Here is an 18,536-nt window from a genome sequence, read left to right as displayed (position 1 = left end):
ACCCGAGTCTCATGCGCTGTAAGGCAGCAACTCTACCGCTGCGCCACCGTACCACCCTTTGTGTCGATGGAAGGACCTAAAGAGTTCATAGGGGATGTGAGATGGTTGCCCACCTCTTCGCAGAGTGTGGATTTGCGAAGAGGGTCTAAAGTATGATGCGAGGATTCTTGTCGTGGTTCATCCCGAACTGCTCCGTGAGAGACTTTCTGATTGACGGGGCTGTTCCCAGAGACACACTCGCAGACGGACATCAAGTGCTGCTGGAAGGTCATTCATCAACTCGGTGGAAGACGCTCTTTGGACTTGGTTGGCCTCCCAACGCAAGATGTCCATCAGAGAATGTTGTCGACTGGCCCACTCCAGACTGCAGGAGTACGTGCTGAGGGACTCGCTGAAGCTCGGTGCAGCCAACACCAAGGCACTCTAGGGGAGGACCACAGTCTAGGTACATGGAGGGGTAGAGTCCGGTGGGGTGACCCTTCAAATCCCTTCAAAGGAATATCACCCTAGAGGGCCATAAAAGTGGCAAGGGTGCTTGGTTTAAGGATAATTGCAAAGACTACTGAATATGACATTAATGAATGTACAGGCGGTGAAAATGTTCCAAGAGATTTTGCACTGCTCTTGTTTTGTATATATTTTAAAATCTGAATACAATTTATTTTCGGAAATAACAAAATCGGGGTGTGAGGAAATCAGAGTTCAGCGCGGAAACAGGCCCTTCAACCCACCGTGCCCGCGACGACCAGTGAACCCCGAATACGAACACTATTCTAAATAAACTAGGGACAATTTACAATTTTACCAAGCCAATTAACCAACGAACCTGTACGTCTTTGGAGTGTGGGAGGAAACCAGAGCTCCCGGAGAAAACCCCACGCTGGTCACGGTGAGAACGTACAAACTCCGTACAGGCAGCACCCATGGTCAGGATCAAACCCGGGTCTCTGATGCTGTAAGGCAGCAACTCTACCGCTGCGTCATTTGGCTCGCCCAAATGTTGAGCAAGAACATGACTGGTTCAGTGACAATGCTCTTGCAGCTAATATTACTTAAAACTAATGACTGGAGGCACCTCACTATCAGGTTCATTGTGTAGTGAACATCTAGAAATATCCATGCAAAGAGACTGACTGAGGCAATTTCAATTAAAGGTTGACAAAAGTTTTTTTTTCATGTTCATAGTCATAGGAGAAGTAGGCTACTCAGCCCCACGAGTCTACTCCGCCATTCAACCATGGCTGATCCATCTCTCCCTCTCAACCCCCATTCTCCTACCTTCATCCCATAACCCTTGACACCCGTACTAATCAAGTATTTGCCAATCGCCACCTTAAAAATACCAATGACCTCGTCTGCACAGCCGCCTGTAGCAATGAATTCCACAGATTCACAATCTTCTGACTAAAGAAATTCCTCCTCATCTCCTTTCTAAAGGTACGTCCTTTTATTCTGAGGCTGTGCCCTCTGGTTCTAGACTCTCCCATTAGTGGAAACATCCTCTCCACATCCACTCTATCCAGGCCTTTCACTGTTCGGTAAGTTTCAATAAGGTCCCCCCTAACCCTTCTAAACTCAACTTTTTGCCATCAGGATACTGAATAAAATTCAAAATTATAAATAACTTTCAAAGTGCGGCAGGAGAATGGGGTTGTGAGGGAAAGATAGATCATCCATGATGAATGACGGAGTAGACATGATGGGCCAAATAACCTAATTCTACTCCTATGACTAATGAACTTACTTCTTAACCCTAAAAAATTTACAAACAATAGACAATAGGTGCAGGAGTAGGCCATTCGGCCCTTCTAGCCAGCACCGCCATTCACCGTGATCATGGCTGATCATCCACAATCAGTACCCCGTTCCTGCCTTCTCCCCATATCCCTTGACTCCACTATCATTAAGAGCTCTATCTAACTCTCTTTTGAAAGCATCCTGGGAATTGGCCTCCACTGCCTTCTGAGGTAGAGAGTTCCACAGCTTCACAACTCTGACTGAAAAAGTTTTTCTTCATCTCCGTTCTAAATGCCCTACCCCTTATTCTTAAACTGTGGCCCCTGGTTCGGGACTCCCCCAACATTGGGAACATGTTTCCTGCCGCTAGCGTGTCCAATCCCTTAATAATCTTATATGTTTCAATACGATCCCCTCTCATCCTTCTAAATTCCAGAGTATACAAGCCCAGTCGCTCCAGTCTTTCAACATACGACAGCCCCGCCATTCCGGGAATTAACCTTGTGAACCTACGCTGCACTCCCTCAATAGCAAGAATGTCCTTCCTCAAATTTGGACACCAAAACTGCACTCAGTACTCCAGGTGCGGTCTCAGTAGGGCCCTGTACAACTGCAGAAGGACCTCTTTGCTCCTATACTCAACTCCTCTTGTTATGAAGGCCAATATTCCATTAGCTTTCTTCACTGCCTGCTGTACCTGCATGCTTACTTTCAGTGACTGATGAACTAGGACATCCAGATCTCGTTGTAGTTCCCCTTTTCCTAACTTGACACCATTCAGATAATAATCTGCCTTTCTGTTCTTACCACCAAACTGGATAACCTCACATTTATCCACATTAAACTGCATCTGCCATGCATCTGCCTGTCTCACACAACCTGTCTGAGTCACCCTGCAACCTCATAGCATCCTCCTCACACTTCACACTGCCACCCAGCTTTGTGTCATCTGCAAATTTGCTAATGTTACTTTTAATCCCTTCATCTAAGTCATTAATGTATATTGTAAACCGATGAACTCCACACAGATAATCACTCAAGGTAAGAAATTGAGCCTGGCTTTCTGGCAGCGTGAGGTAGCAGCCCAACCCATTGTGCCACTGTGCAGCTATTTTGAAGGTAGGGTTGGGAAAGGAACATTTGCCAATGAGCTTTTCGTGCACAAGTTGCATCAGGATAAATTTTTAAAGTTTTAATAATTGGAGGAATTTAATAATAATCCACAGGTTTCCAGGTAAGAACTCACACTGTTACGTCCCGCACTGTTTAGTCTATTTTCTTCCGTTTAGAAAACAGTCCCTTCAGCCCACCGAGTCCGCACCGACCAGCGATCCCTGCACACCAGCAATCTGCCGACCCTCACTTGAGGAACTCCGTCTGTGCAGAGGTTTACCAAAATGATGCCCAGATTAGGGAGTATTGGCTACAGGGAGAGGTTGGACAGACTTGGATTGTTTTCTCTGGAACGCTGGAGTTTGCAGGGAGACTTTAGACTTTTTTAGACTTTAGCCTTTAGAGATGCAGCACAGAAACAGGCCCTTCGGCCCACCGAGTCCGCGCTGACTAGCGATCACCGCACACACCAGCACTATCCTACACACTAGGTACAATTTACAATCTTTACCGATGCCAATTAACCTACAAACCTGTACGTCTTCGGAGTGTGGGAGGAAACCGGAGCACCCGGAGAAAACCCACGCAGGTCACAGGGAGAACCTACAGACAGCACCCGTAGTCAGGATGGAACCCGGGTCTCTGGAGCTGTGAGGCAGCAACTCTACCACTGCGCCACCCTGCTGCCCTGTAGGTGACTCAAATTGAATCAGTGTGAAGGCAACAGCAATAGTTGACGCGGGCAGGGAATGCAGTTAAAAATCCAGTCCTTGCAATCCGAGGAGCCAGCAAGCTCTGGATTTACTAACGAGCAGACATGAGGTGTGAATAGGATTGACACGAGGAATAATGGAATAGATAGGTGGCCACAACTGAATGTGAGATAACGGATCATTAACATGCGTCAACAGGGAGAAAGATAGAAACCAGAAAAAAAGAATTTTGCAAAAGTATCCTTATTCTACATTAGTGGCTTAAACTTTGAATTGATTTTTCTTACAACATTTCTCAATGTAAGTCAAATTTAAAGGGAGAAGGTATAGAGTCCAAGAATGCTAACTACGACAGATATTTGAGAGAGTTGAAGAAACTTTAACGATGTCCTAAATCTATTAAAAGGCAATTCTGGCATGAGGTGCATAAAACCATGAGGGGAGTTGAAAGGGTAAAAGAATAGTCTTTTACTCAGCGTAGGGGAATCAAGAATCAGACAACATAGGTTTAAGGTGAGAAAGGAAAGTTTTAATAGGAACCTAAGAGGGATCTATTTCACTCAGAGTATGATGGGTATATGGAACGAGCTGCCAGAGAAGGTAGTTGAGGCAGATACTATAAAACATTTAAAAGACTCATGGACAGGTACATGGAAAGGAAAGGTTTAGAGGGGTTTGGGCCAAATGCAGGCAGATGGCACTAGTGTAGATGAGGCATCTTGGTTGGCATGGACAAGTTGGGCTGTTCCCGTGCTGTATGACTACGACTTAGTGCATCAGTCCTAGTGCATCAGGCACTGAAAGGAAGCATGCAGGTAAGCAGGCAGTGAAGAAAGCCAATGGAATGTTGGCATTCATAACAAGAGGAGTTGAGTATAGGAGCAAAGAGGTCCTTCAGCGGGACTGTCATATGTTGAAAGACTGGAGCGACAAAGCTTGTATACACTGGAATTTAGAAGGGTGAGAGGGGATCTTATCGAAACATATAAGATTATTAAGGGGTTGGACACGTTAGAGGCAGGAAACATGTTCCCAATGTTGGGGGAGTCCAGAACCAGGGGCCACAGTTTAAGAATAAGGGGTAGGCCATTTAGAACGGAGATGAGGAAAAACCTTTTCAGTCAGAGTTGTAAATCTGTGGAATTCTCTGCCTCAGAAGGCAGTGGAGGCCAATTCTCTGAATGCATTCACGAGAGAGCTAGATAGAGCTCTTAAGGATAGCGGAGTCAGGGGGTATGGGGAGAAGGCAGGAACGGGGTATTGATTGAGAATGATCAGCCATGATCACATTGAATGGTGGTGCTGGCTCGAAGGGCCGAATGGCCTACTCCTGCACCTATTGTCTATTGTCTATTACCTACAACTTCCCAATACTATTGCTAAGCAAATTATCTCTTCATTTATACAATGTGGAAATTGTTCGCACATCAGATAATTGCACATCTTTAATTGCCCTAGAGATCCCCATCACGAACAGACTTTGACGTAATCCTTTAATGAAGATACTTTCATACTGCTATAAGAGCAGAAAATGCTGGAAATACTCAACAAGCAGGGTGTGTGGAAAAAGATACAATTAATGCTTCAGGTTAATGCATTCGTATTTTAAATGTTAACTGCATGCATAGAAACATAGAAAATAGGTGCAGGAGTTGGCCATTCGGCCCTTTCAGCCAGCACCGCCATTCAATATGATCATCCAGAATCAGTACCCCGTTCCTGCTTTCTCCCCATATCCTTTGATTCCGCGGGTTCTAAACAGGTAATCTAAACAGGTACTAAATGTTGAAGGTAGACACAAAATGCCGGAGTAACTCAGCAGGTACTGAATGTTTCCTGTGTTTTCACATACCAGGACAAAGGGTCTTCAGCCTGAAACATTAATTCCACAGATTATGTCTGGCTTGCTGAGTGTTTGCAGCATTTTCCTGTTTTTGTTTCAGGGTACCAGCATTTGGTCGTGACCCAAAACGTCGCAAATCCATGTTCGCCAGGGATGCTCAGCTGGCCCGCTGAGTTACTCCAGCACTTTATGTCCATTTTTTTATAAACCCGCATCTGCAGAAAACTGGATGAACAGCACCTCATATATCACTTGGGCAGCTTACAACCCAGCGGTATGAACGTTGATTCCTCTAATTTTAAGTCACCTGTGCATTCGCTCCCTCCCCCACCCCACACCCGAGTCATCCTACCAGTTCCACTGTTCGCATCCTTGTATCCCTTCGTTATCACCTCTTCCCCAGCCAACAATGGGCCATTGTGGGCTCCACCCTTCCTTGGTCACCTGTTGCCGGCCCTGCTTTGTTCCGGCCTTTCCATACCTCCAGTTCCCTCCCCTCTACTTTCAGTCTGAAGAAGGGTCCCGACCCGAAAACGTCACCCATCCTTTTTCTCCAGAGATGGTGCCTGTCCCGCTGAGTTACTCCAGCATTTTGTGTCTATCTACAGTTCCTTATTTCTAATGTATTACATTTATTGGCTCAGAAACAGGCTTGTTGATAGGCAACAAGTTTTAAATTGTCTGTAATATTGCAAGACATTTCAGGCTACCTCATAATAGGAGTTCACATTGACCTGCCTTTCCCTCTCAAGGCCGGCACGGTGGCGCAGCGGTAGAGTTGCTGCCTTACAGCGCCAGAGACCCGGGTTCCATCCTGACTACGGGTGCAGTCTGTACGGAGTTTGTACACAGACAATAGGTGCAGCAGTAGGCGATTCGGCCCTTCGAGCCAGCACCGCCATTCAATGTGATCATGGCTGATCATCCACAATCAGTACCCCGTTCCTGCCTTCACCCCATATCCCTTGATTCCGCTAGCCCTCAGAGCTCTATCTAAGTTAGGAAGAGGGGATGTTCAACGAGATCTGGGTGTCCTAGTGCATCAGTCAATGAAAGGAAGCATGCAGGTACAGCAGGCAGTGAAGAAAGCCAATGGAATGTTGGCCTTCGTAACAAGAGGAGTTGAGTATAGGAGCAAAGAGGTCCTTCTACAGTTGTACCGGGCCCTGGTGAGACCGCACCTGGAGTACTGTGTGCAGTTTTGGTCTCCAAATTTGAGGACGGATATTCTTGCTATTGAGGGCGTGCAGCGTAGGTTCACTAGGTTGATTCCCGGAATGGCGGGACTGTCGTATGTTGAAAGGCTGGAGCAATTAGGCTTGTATACACTGGAATTTAGAAGGATGAGGGGGGATCTTATTGAAACATATAAGATAATTAGGGGATTGGACACATTAGAGGCAGGAAACATGTTCCCAATGTTGGGGGGGTCCAGAACAAGGGGCCACAGTTTAAGAATAAGGGGTAGGCCATTTAGAACGGAGATGAGGAAGAACTTTTTCAGTCAGAGAGTGGTGAAGGTGTGGAATTCTCTGCCTCAGAAGGCAGTGGAGGCCAGTTCGTTGGATGCTTTCAAGAGAGAGCTGGATAGAGCTCTTAAGGATAGCGGAGTGAGGGGGTATGGGGAGAAGGCAGGAACGGGGTACTGATTGAGAGTGATCAGCCATGATCGCATTGAATGGCGGTGCTGGCTCGAAGGGCTGAATGGCATACTCCTGCACCTATTGTCTATTGTCTATTGTCTAACTCCAGCGAATTGGCCTCCACTGCCTTCTGAGGCAGAGAATTCCACAAATTCACAACCATGTACATCCACCCACGTACGTTCTCCCCGTGACCTGCATGGGATTTCTCCGAGATCCTCGGTTTCCTCCCACATTCCAAAGACGTACGGGCTAAATGGCTTGGTATAAATGTTAAATTGTCCGTAGTGTGTGTAGGATGGTGTTAAAGTGCTGGTCAGTTGGTCGAAGGGCCTGTTTCTGTGCTGTATCTCAAACTAAACTAAACAAAACTCTGTGGCACTGAGTCCAATCCGCTCACCAGCCCAACCAGCACAGAACATGGGATGTAAATCCATCCAACCCACACATCAATTACAAACCATCATTAGGTATTACTATCCTCAAAGACCCAAAGTCCCGAATCATAAAATCATCTGTCCATTTCCATCCAATTTTTTTTAGTTTAGTTTAGTTTATTGTCATGCAGTTTAGTTTAGTTTATTTATTGTCACGTGTACCGAGGTACAATGAAAAGCTTTTGTTGCTTGCTAACCAGTCAGCGGAAAGACAATACATGATTACAATCGAGCCATTCACAGTGAACAGATACTATGGGAATAACGTTTTGAGCAAGGTAAAGTCCAATCAAAGATAGTCTGAGGGTCTCCAATGAGGTAGATAGTAGTTCAGGACTGCTCTCTAGTTGTGGTAGGATGGTTCAGTTGCCAAGGTACAGTGAAAGGTTTTTGTTGCGTGCTAACCAGTCAGTAGAAAGACAATACATGATTACAATTGAGCCGTCCACAGTGTTACAGATTACAATTACATGGCAATGTGTAGGAAGGAACCACAGATGCTGGTTTACACCGAAGATAAGACAGAAAATGCTGGAGTAACTCAGCGGGACAGAGAGCATCTCTGGAGAGAAGGAATGGGTGACGAAGGTCTCGACGCGAAACGTCACCCATTCCTTCTCTCCCGAGATGCTCCTGACCTGCTGAGTTACTCCAGCATTTTGTGAATAAATCGATTTGTACCAGCATCTGCAGTTATTTTCTTATAGGAATGGGTGACGTTTGGGCTCGAAACCCTTCTTCAGACATGACAACGCTCCCTGACCCAACCTGCTGAGTTTCTCCGGCACTTTGTGTTTTTGCTCAGTTCTCCTAATTGTTATTTACCCAGTCAAATTACTGCGAAGGAGTTAAACTGGGTTTCAGCGGCCCCAGTCACTGTAGCACCAACGCTGATTTATGTGCCTCCTACTGCCGTGAGGTAAAAAGTAAGGTCGTTATTCATACATGGGCAATTAAGTCAAATTATAGATTTGCAAAACAAAAATTACTGCCACTGAAGTAAGTGCCACAATATTTTACTCTCCATTACATTGGTGGGGAAGATGGCAGCTTTGCCCTTTATGGTGCTTTGATTATCTTTCGACTGGCTCAATGACAGGGTTTGGGGTAAACAAATGTTTTGGTTATAACAGCAGAGGAATGGAGAAAAACAATACTTTGCTTTAAGTAATGCTCTAAGTTTTTTTTTGTAGCTTGTTATTTAAGAACATGAGACGGGCAGTGTACAATCACACCTGCATTGAGAAACACAGTAGATGGCAGAAGATGATTCATGCCATCTTCGGTTGCACAATAAACTAATTTAAAGTTGTAATATTAAGTTTTGATGATCGCAGGGGAAACATAATTTATAACAATTTTGATGTAAAATGTTATGATACTCAGGGAGGCATGTGGATTACAGCTATTAAATCCTGGTTTAATGAACGCACTGCCCACATAATGCAGGGAAATTGATTTTACTTTTGAAGGATTAATATGTCAAACTTTAATTTTTAAACAAAGCGTGGGAGTGAAATATCAGCTAAATTAACACGCGCCTTATCAGCTCGGGTCATCGATGTTGTAAGACAGTTCACTTCGCTGGTTTCATAAGTTCATAGGTTCTCGGAGCAGAATTAGGCCATTCGGCCTATCAACTCAACTCTGCCATTCAATCATGGCTGATCTACCTTTCCCTCTCAACCCCATTCTCCTGCCTTCGTCCCATAACCCCTGACACCCGTACTAATCAAGAATCTATCAATCTCCACCTTAAAAATACCCAATGACTTGACCTCCACAGCCTTCTGTGGCAATGAATTCCAGATTCACCATCTCCTGACTAAAGAAATTCCTATGCATCTCCTTTCTGAATGTATGTTCTTTTATTCTGAGGCTATGGCCTCCACTAGCCACCAGACCTCTATCTATCTCTTAAATTCATCCAGTGATTTGGCCCCCACTGCCCTCTGTGGCAGAGAATTCCACAAATTCACAACTCTCTGGGTGAAAAAGTTCCATGCTCACCTCAGTTTTAAATTGCCTTCCTTTTATTCTAAGACTGTGACCCCTGGTTCTGGACTCCCCTAACATTGGGAACATTTTTCCTGCATCTAGCTTGTCCAGTCCTTTTATAATGTTATATGTCTCTATAAGATCCTCTCTCATCCTTCTAAACTCCAGTGAATACAAGCCTAGTCTTTTCAATCTTTCCTATAGCAGGGTGGCCAAAGCTGAACGCAATACTACAAGTGCAGCATCTGCAGTTATTTTCCTACACAATACTATAAGTGCAGCCTCACCAACGTCTTGTGCAATTGTAACATAATGTCCCAGATAGACACAAAATGCTGGATTAAATCAGCTGGTCAGGCAGCATCTTTGGGGCAAAAAAATAGGTGATGTTTCGAGTCAGAATCTTTCTTCGGACTCGTCGGATACAGACTCGATACAAGCTCGAGTCTGAAGAGGGGTCCGACACGAAACGTCACCCATTCCTTCCCTCCAGAGATGTTGCCTGGCCCACTGAGTTACTCCAGCATTTTGTGTCTACCTTCTAGCATCTGCAGTTTCTCAGACAAAGTGTGTAAGAAAGTTCAAGAGAGAGCTAGATAGAGCTCTTAAGGATAGCGGAGTCAGGGGGTATGGGGAGAAAGCAGGAACGGTGTACTGATTGAGAATGATCAGCCGTGATCACATTGAATGGCGGTGCTGGCTCGAAGGGCCGAATGGCCTACTCCTGCACCTATTGTCTATTGTCTATTGTCTATTGAACTGCAAAAGCTGGTTTACACCGAAGATAGATATGAAATGCTGGAGTGACTCAGGGGGTCAGGCAGCATCTCTGGAGAAAAGGAATAGGAATAGTTACAGTGGCATTTTGTGTCTATCTGCTGTTCCTCCCTACACATATTGTCCCGGCCTCTCTACCCTGACTGATGGGGGCCAACGTGTCAGAAGCCTTCTTCACCGCCCCATGTACCTGTGACATTGTTTTTTACTACTAACGTAAATGCAAGAGATAGTTTAATTAGCAACTCCTGGCTCTGTTAAATTTAACACAGAACTGAGACTAAGCCTGGAGATACTCTATGACAGCTCAGCTAGCAATGCACCCAACCACTGAACTATTCGGACAGGCCACCTCTGTTAGCTTTATTAAAAACAACGTGAATTACTTGCCACAGACAGTAAGCAGTACCTTGAATGTATTCATGCTCTGTAATGACGGAGGGAGAGAGGCAGTGGAGGAAGCCAGTATGAGTAACAGCTCCAGGCAGGTAGTTGCTGGAAAGGTCATTTGGTGCACACCAATATTCTTCTCCCACTTCTCCTGCGCTCTAGAGGGGGGGGGAGAAAAGAAGGCGTAATTTAGAAACTTTTCAAAGGAATATTTCAAAAGACTGAACTTCCAATAAAAACTATAATAAAGGACTGGGCAACTGCCAGTCTTCAACAACTTTCCCCTTCATAGAGGAACGATGAGTGTGTGTCCAGGTGCATCTCTATCATTGGAAGGACAGTGAGAACAAAACCTTCCCATTTGAAGACACCACGTTAACTTGTAGTTGCCTGCTGAAAACATGAAGTTTTCCAGCCCGGCCCACACCGAACGTCGATCGCCATTGACTCTAGTTCTATGTTATCCCACTTTCTCATCCACGCCCTACAGACTAAAGCGCCATTTTGCAGAGGCCAATCAACCTATAAACCCGCATATCTTTGGGGTGTGGGAGGAAACCGGAGCATGCAGTGGAAACCCAAGCTGTCGTAGAGAAAACGTGCAGACGGCAGCATTCCAAGGACAAGATTGAACCTGGATCTCTGGCGCTGTGAGGCAGCAGCTTTAGACTTTAGAGTTTAGCGATACAGTTGACCACCGAACACCCCGTACAATCAATGGACAATCAATACGGACAATCAACAATTTTACCGAAAGCCAATTAACCTACAAACCAATATGTCTTTTGGAGGAAACCTGAGCACCCAGAGAAAACCCACGCGGTCACAGGGAGAATGTGCAAACTCCATACAGACAGCACCCGTAGTCAGGATCGAACCCGGGTCTCTGGGGTTGTAAGGCAGTGACGCTACCGCTGCGCCACCATGCCATCCAATTATTTCCCCTTCTCTACAACTTAAGGCCTTTGATTTCCAACTCTTCCTAGTTCTGAAGAAAAGTCACCAACCTACGGCATTAACTCCATTTCATTCAATGGCAGTTGGTTGAGCTTCCAGAATTTTCCTTACGCAATAGGGGATATTTACCAAGAAGCCAATTAGCCGACAAACCCACACGTCATCGCGATATGGGAGGAAACCGGAACACCCGGAGGAAACCGAGATGCAGAGGAAGGAAGGGGGAACCGGCATGAGGGGGGAGGCCTGCTCCCGAGTGGACGGGACTTGTCGGTGAACTTTTGTAACTTTGTTGGCGCCAAAACATGGCAACACCAAAGACATTAGGTTTAATTGGCTTGGTATAAATGTAAATTGCCCCTAGTGTGTGTAGGATAGTGTTAACATGCGGAGGAGCCAGCGCTGCCGTCGCAGCTGCGGCTTGCCTGCAGTCCGTCTGTCTTTTGTGTTTTTTGTTGTTTTTGTATGAGTTGTAGTTTTAATATGGTGTAGTGTTTGCATGTTATGTTTGGGGGAGGGGGGGGTGGTGGGAGGGAACGGGAACTGTAAAAAATTCTCTCTCCCGAACGGAGACACGAACTTGTTTCTGTGTCGTGTCTCCGTTCCCGTTGCGGCCTACCAGCGGCCATGCACCTGGGACCACCTGGGGCTCTGGTTCGCAGAGCCCGCGGCCCGGACTCACCACCTGCGGCGCTGGTCGCCTTCGGATGCTGCGGGAGCGGCTGCGACTCGTCTCCGGAGGTTCCGGCGCGGGCCGCGTGGACGTCGGAAGCCCGCAGGCCCCTGGGTGGGGGCCGACATCGGGAGCTCCGGCAGAGGCAGCGTGTTCGCCCGCCCCGAATCGCGGGGCTTGGGTCGGCCCGCCGCGGACCTTTCACTGTCCGGCGCGGCCTGGAATAGGCCGTGGACCTTTCACCGTCCGGTGCGGCGCTCCAATGTCGGGAGCCCCGACCGCCCCGACGTGGCAACTACAACAGCCTGACCTCGGGAGAAGACGGCAGGGAAGAGAAAAGACATTCTGGCCTTCCATCACAGTGAGAAGGGACTGGAGGAGACTCACTGTGATGGATGTTTCTTTTGTTTGGTGTTAGTGTATGATTGTATGTGTTATTGCATTTTTATTGATTATTCTTATTGGTCTTAATGTTTCAACTGCGGGTAATGTTTCATTTCACTACACATTTATGTGTATGTGACAAATAAACGACTATTGACTATTGACTATTGAGATCGCTGGTCGGCACATGCTCGGTGGGCCGAAGAGCCTGTTTCCGCACTGTATCTCTAAACTAAACGAAAACTAAACTTGTGTACTGCCTAGGTTGTATGCAAAACAAAACATTTCACTGTACCTCGGTACAAGTGACAAAAAGTATCATTCATTCATTCATTCATGCATAGTTTCTAGAAAGTAGTTCACTAATACTTAACCAGCATGTCTTACCTTTCCTAAGAGGACTAAAAAAGGGATCATTAAACAACTTAATTTACATTAATGTTCGGCAGAACCAAGTCGATTAAATTCCATCTTTTATGAGAACTTATGATAAACACATCATGAATGGGTGTTAGAAATTTATGGGACTCTAGATAAAACCCAATGATTCCTTGGATTAATATAACTCCCTATACATTTTGAGCGGAGACTTTTTAAATTATTTTCCAATTAACATCTTTTGACATTATTTGAAGCTGCAATGCCCAAGGAATTGGTTGGCTTTTAAGGCAGGTCTGCCTCAAGTCTGATAGAAAGGAAATGTCATCCTACTGCAAAAGATTAAATAGGTTATTAATTCCTGGAGTTTCTAATTAACTTTTTAAACAATTCTGGAATCTAATAGAATCTAATAGAGGGCATTAGCTTATGTAATTTAGTGTAAATTGTCATTTGCATTCTAAATGAGTGGAATGCAATATCAATCAGAAAGGATAAGGAAATATAAGCAAGTATTTTTTGAATATTTGCTGCATTTAACAGTTCACATCTTGATTAACAGATAGAAATGTTTAACTCCACAAAGGTTTAGGCACTTCCGGCTCATTCATAACATTTTAAACAGAAACAAAACGTAATAAGTATGGGGAGAGGGCAGGAACGGGGTACTGATTGAGAATGATCAGCCATGATCACATTGAATGGTGGTGCTGGCTCGAAGGGCCGAATGGCCTACTCCTGCACCTATTGTCTATTGACAAAGAAATTGCAGATGCTGAAGTCTGCAAAATTCATTGCCAGGTCAATGGATTTTTTTAAGGCGGAGATTGGCGGATTCTTGATTAGGACGGGTGTCAGGGGTTGTGGAGAGAAGGCAGGCGAATAGAGTTGAGAGGGAAAGATAGATCAGCCATGATTGTATGGCGGAGTGGATTTGATGGCCCGGCTCCTAGAACTTATAAACTATCTTGAGCGAGAACCAAAGCCTGAAGGGACTCAGCATGTCACATAGCAACTGTGGAGGGAACGGACAGATGATGTTTCAGGTCAGGATGCTACCTGACTGCTGGACTCCTCCAGAACATAGAAACGTAGAAAATAGATGCAGGAGTAGGCCATTCGGCCCTTCGAGCCAGCACCGCCATTCAATATGATCATGACTGATCATCCAAAATCAGTACACCGTTCCGGTTTTTTCCCCATATCCCTTGATTCCCTTTTAATGTTGTGTTCAAATGAATACCTCAATGTTTTTTTATTTATGAGAGGAGATTCACTGGCAAGACACATCTCCACTTGTCCTTGAGAGACCAATGGAGATGATATGATCCTTGATCCATTACTGTCTTCTGGGGAAGATATTACCTCATCGTCGGGAAGCTTCTTCACCACAACCATCAGGCTATTAAATACTACATAGAAACATAGACATAGAAACATAGAAAATAGGTGCAGGAGGAGGCCAATCTGCCCTTCGAGCCAGCATCCCCATTCATTGTGATCATGGCTGATCATCCACAATCAATAACCCGTGCCTGCCTTCTCCCCATGTCCCTTGGTTCCACTAGCCCCTGGAGCTCTATCCAACTCTCTCTTAAATCCATCCAGTGATTTGGCCTCCACTGCCCTCTGACCCCCTCCACTCTAAAGAAGTCTACCACCTTACATTCCTGCTGCATTTATTTTTCAACGTGTTGGGCCAACCATGGATTTATGCAAAAGAGCAGAACATCAAGAGTCAAGGGTGTTTTATTGTCATATGTTCCAGATAGAACAATGAAATTCTTACTTGTGGCAGCACACCAGAATATGTAAACATCATAGTGTTCTCGAAACAATATCATAAATGAGAGAAAAATAGTTCAGTGTGTGTATACATACACATACGCACACTCTGTGAACTTCTGAAAGCATGAAAATATGATTACAAGCCAGCTACAATGCTGTAATGTAGAAGAGCACTTGTTCAGTTCATTTGTTTCCCATTGCCCGTAATTGTTGAGATGACTTCAAAAGAGAAGGGCATTACACATAATGAAAGGTCCATGAAATTTGGGATGGTATTAGCATTTAATCCGGATCTATCTATCTATTATCTATATATTATTGAAACACTCTGTTTGTTTGTGCGTTTTATTAATTGTATAAGGCTTGGGGCTTGACACAGCCAAAATGGTACACGATAGCGCGACAATTTTAGACCCACCTTACTCACCATTGTCCTGGGCTTTCAATAAATGTTATATTAAAAAAAAAAAAAAAAAATTCAAAATCTCTTTTTAAAGTTTAAAAGACCACTTTTTTCTCCCTTTAGCCGCCACCCGCGTATGACATCACAATGGGAAGTCTGAGTCTGCGCCTGCACAGTTGGGACCCGTTGATATGATCAAGGCGGGGGGGAGGGGGAGGGGAGGGGCGTGGGGGAGGGGCGTGGGGGAGGGGCGTGGGGGAGGGGAGGGTGCCATACCGATGCAGGAGAGGCATTGGGTCCACGGCTCACTCTGGCGGCACGGGGCCGAGGTGAGTGGCACCCTCTCCCCTTCTCTGTCCTCCCTCGCCCGCCTACGGCCTCGGGACACACTCCCTGCCCGGGAGGGGAGTGGGATGAGGGTGGGGGGGAGAGGGAGGGGGGTAGTAAGGGTGGGGGGAGGGGAGTGGGGTGGGAAGGGAGAGGGGATGGAGTGGGTGAGTGGGGGAAGGAGGGGGATGGAGTGAGGGGGGATGGATGGGGGGGTGGGCAGTGGAAGTGGGGGAGGGGTGGGTGCTACACCAATGCAGGAGAGCTTTGGGCCCAACGGATGGCTGTCGCATCCGCGCGTGCGCGGTTAGGGGAGGGTTGCCATTTTGTGTTCAGCTCCGACGCGTACGCAGTTGGGGGTGGGTTGCCATGTTGTTTTCAGCTCCGACGCGTACGCAGTTGGGGGAGGGTTGCCATTTTGTGTTCAGCTCCGACCTCACGCTCGACGCCCGATTGGCCCGGGTCCCCACGTCGGGTCGAATGATTGGCTCTGACCTCCCGCTCGACGCCCGATTGGTCCGGGTCTCACAGGGGGGCGAGCGATTTCTTCCCGCTCAAAGCAACTGCCGTCGCAGTCAAGCTGACGATGCTGCTGAATGAGGGCACAGTCTCGAGGATCTCCAAGAGAGGATTTTAACCATAAAAAGCAAAAACATTCTAGATAAGATTTATTTTATTTTTAAGAAAAAAAGCCATTTAATTTAAAGAACAAACGCGATTTTCCCGTCACGATGGGAACCCAACGAGGAATGGGCCCAACTTGGTCTAGTGTACACTAAATCTTTCCTGTTGCCAACAATAATTTAGCGTTCTTTTTCAATGCATCCTTGCATCTTTTTTTCCTCGTGTTTTATTTAGGCGTTAATCACACGTACAGCTGCGATGTTATTGCAGTTCTGGGAAGATATTTATTATTCCCCATATTTATTATTGCCTGAATATATCAAGCATGCTTAATGAGATGGTATCGCTATAATATTTCACTCATAAATAATTAGGTGTAGTCTGGTGTGGTGAACAACACTGGTCATTAAACAAAACCTGAAACTGTGCAGGCAGTGGTCATCCTAATATCTAACCAAGAAATACTGGGGTTTGTTCTTTAAGCCACGACGAAAGTCTGAAGGTAAAGAACCCACCCTTCTTCAGACTGAGAGTCAGGGGAGAGGGAAACAAGAGATACGGAAGGGCAAGGTGTGAAAACGACAGATCGAAGCCGACGATGATCAAGGAAATGTAGAATGGTTCATTGTTAGAGGGGAAGATTACGAGGCATGCAAACAGTAAATTTCCCCCGAAACGTCTAATTTTACTGTTTGTCTGCCTCGTTGTCACCTTCCCCTCAGCCAACAATTTTATCATTCTACATTTCCTTGATCAGCGTCTGCTTTGATCTGTCATTTTCACACCTTTCCCTTCCATATCTCTCGTCTCCCTCTCCCCTAACCCTGTCTGAAGAAGGGCCTCGAGCCGAAAAGTCACCCGTTCCTTCTCCCCAGAGATGCTGCCTGACCCGCTGAGTTACTCCAGCATTTTGTGTCTGTCCGGTAGAAACAGGCATCTGCAGTTCCTTCCTGCACAGACGACGAAGGTAATCATTAGTCGAACGTTATTTACCAAGATTATCTGACTATATCATATTAGTAGTCACAGAGTCCCTGGACTCTGTAGCTATTACTGAAGCAAGCTGTTTAGCTAAATGAAGAGCTGTAACTTCATTGAATATTCAGCTGGCGCACTGCAGAGTGGCTGCTGCACGCCTGAGATAATAATTAATTACTCACATCTCTGATTAGAATAGTGCTGTCGATAGGGTTGAGTCACTGTTGGGGCATTGAAATGCTTTTCAGGCATTGAACTATTTAAAAAACCTCAATGAATACTTCTGATCCATTAGTAAAACAAGACTCTGGGACACGAAACACTCTGGCTCTTGTCGACTGTGGCGAAAGTTACCCAGAGTTACAGTGGGGAAATATCCTTCTGCTTTAAAAACAGAGGTTAATTGGTTGTGACCTAAATATTTGTTCTTCACAAAATTGTGATGTATTAATCATAATTGATTTTCCTCAGCCTCTGATTTTACGTTATTTCCATTTCAATTGTTTTCCTCTCTCTATTTTACCTGGATTCTTTGGCCCACAGTGTGGAAACAGACCCTTTGGCCCAACTTGCCCACGCCGACCATATTGGTCCATGTACACTAGTCCCACCTGCCCGCATTTGGCCAATATCCATCCCTGTTCCACCAGGTGGCGCTTCGATGGCAGCCTCGCCTACAGTCTGTCTGTCCCTTTCATCTTTTTTGGGGTATTATTAGTGAGTGTAAAAGTATGTGTTAATGTTCATTGGTTTGTTTTATGTGGGGGCAGGCGGGGGGGGGGGGGTCCAGGGAAACTTTTTTTCAATCTCTTACCGGAGTTGCGATTGTTTTCCGGATCGTATCTCCGGTCTCTCTGCGGCCTAACATCATGAAGCTGGAGGCCTTGCCCAGGACTGACTTTGAGCCCCACCGCGGGGCCATGGAATTACCATCAGAGCATACGATGCCTTGCCTGGATCGACGACGCTCCAGCTGCGGCATGCGGACTTTAACATCAAGGTGCTCGCAGTCTCGGGTTGAGACCGAGATCGGGAAGCTCCAAAAGCCGCACGACGTTCGACAAGCCCCTACCCGGGGTCAGATCGCCCGGTGTGGGGGAGCTGAGATTTCCCCCTTGATCGCCCCGAAGAGGAAGGCCCGCTGACGGCTACGGGAGTAAGACTGTCCCGTCAATGGAAGGTTAGAGGCCCCGACCGCTGGAGGACAAAGAAGGGAGATTGAACTTTTTGTTTTGCCTTCCATCACAGTGAGGAATGTGGAGGAGTCACTGTGGTGGACGTTCATGTTAAAATATATTTTGTGTGTTCTGTTGCTTTTTATTGGTATGACTGTATGGTAAATGAAATTCCTCGTATGTTGCAAAACATACTTG

The 18,536-nt window shown here is 46.0% G+C and overlaps 1 protein-coding gene across 1 annotated transcript in view; it reads right to left on the bottom strand.

Annotated features, from left to right (window-relative positions):
- ube3d (ubiquitin protein ligase E3D) overlaps positions 1-18,536 on the bottom strand; it is a 118,945-nt gene that overhangs the window by 35,990 nt on the left and 64,419 nt on the right. Inside the window, exon 9 of the mRNA XM_078399821.1 lies at positions 10,671-10,809. Coding sequence (XP_078255947.1) covers positions 10,671-10,809 — 139 coding nt within the window. The remainder of the gene's footprint in view (positions 1-10,670; positions 10,810-18,536) is intronic.

This window comes from Rhinoraja longicauda, chromosome 5, assembly GCF_053455715.1.
Source record: "Rhinoraja longicauda isolate Sanriku21f chromosome 5, sRhiLon1.1, whole genome shotgun sequence".
NCBI classification, from domain to species: Eukaryota; Metazoa; Chordata; class Chondrichthyes; order Rajiformes; family Arhynchobatidae; genus Rhinoraja; species Rhinoraja longicauda.
The sequence above is the reverse complement of the archived record's forward strand: the minus strand, read 5'-3'. Positions and strand labels throughout refer to the sequence as shown.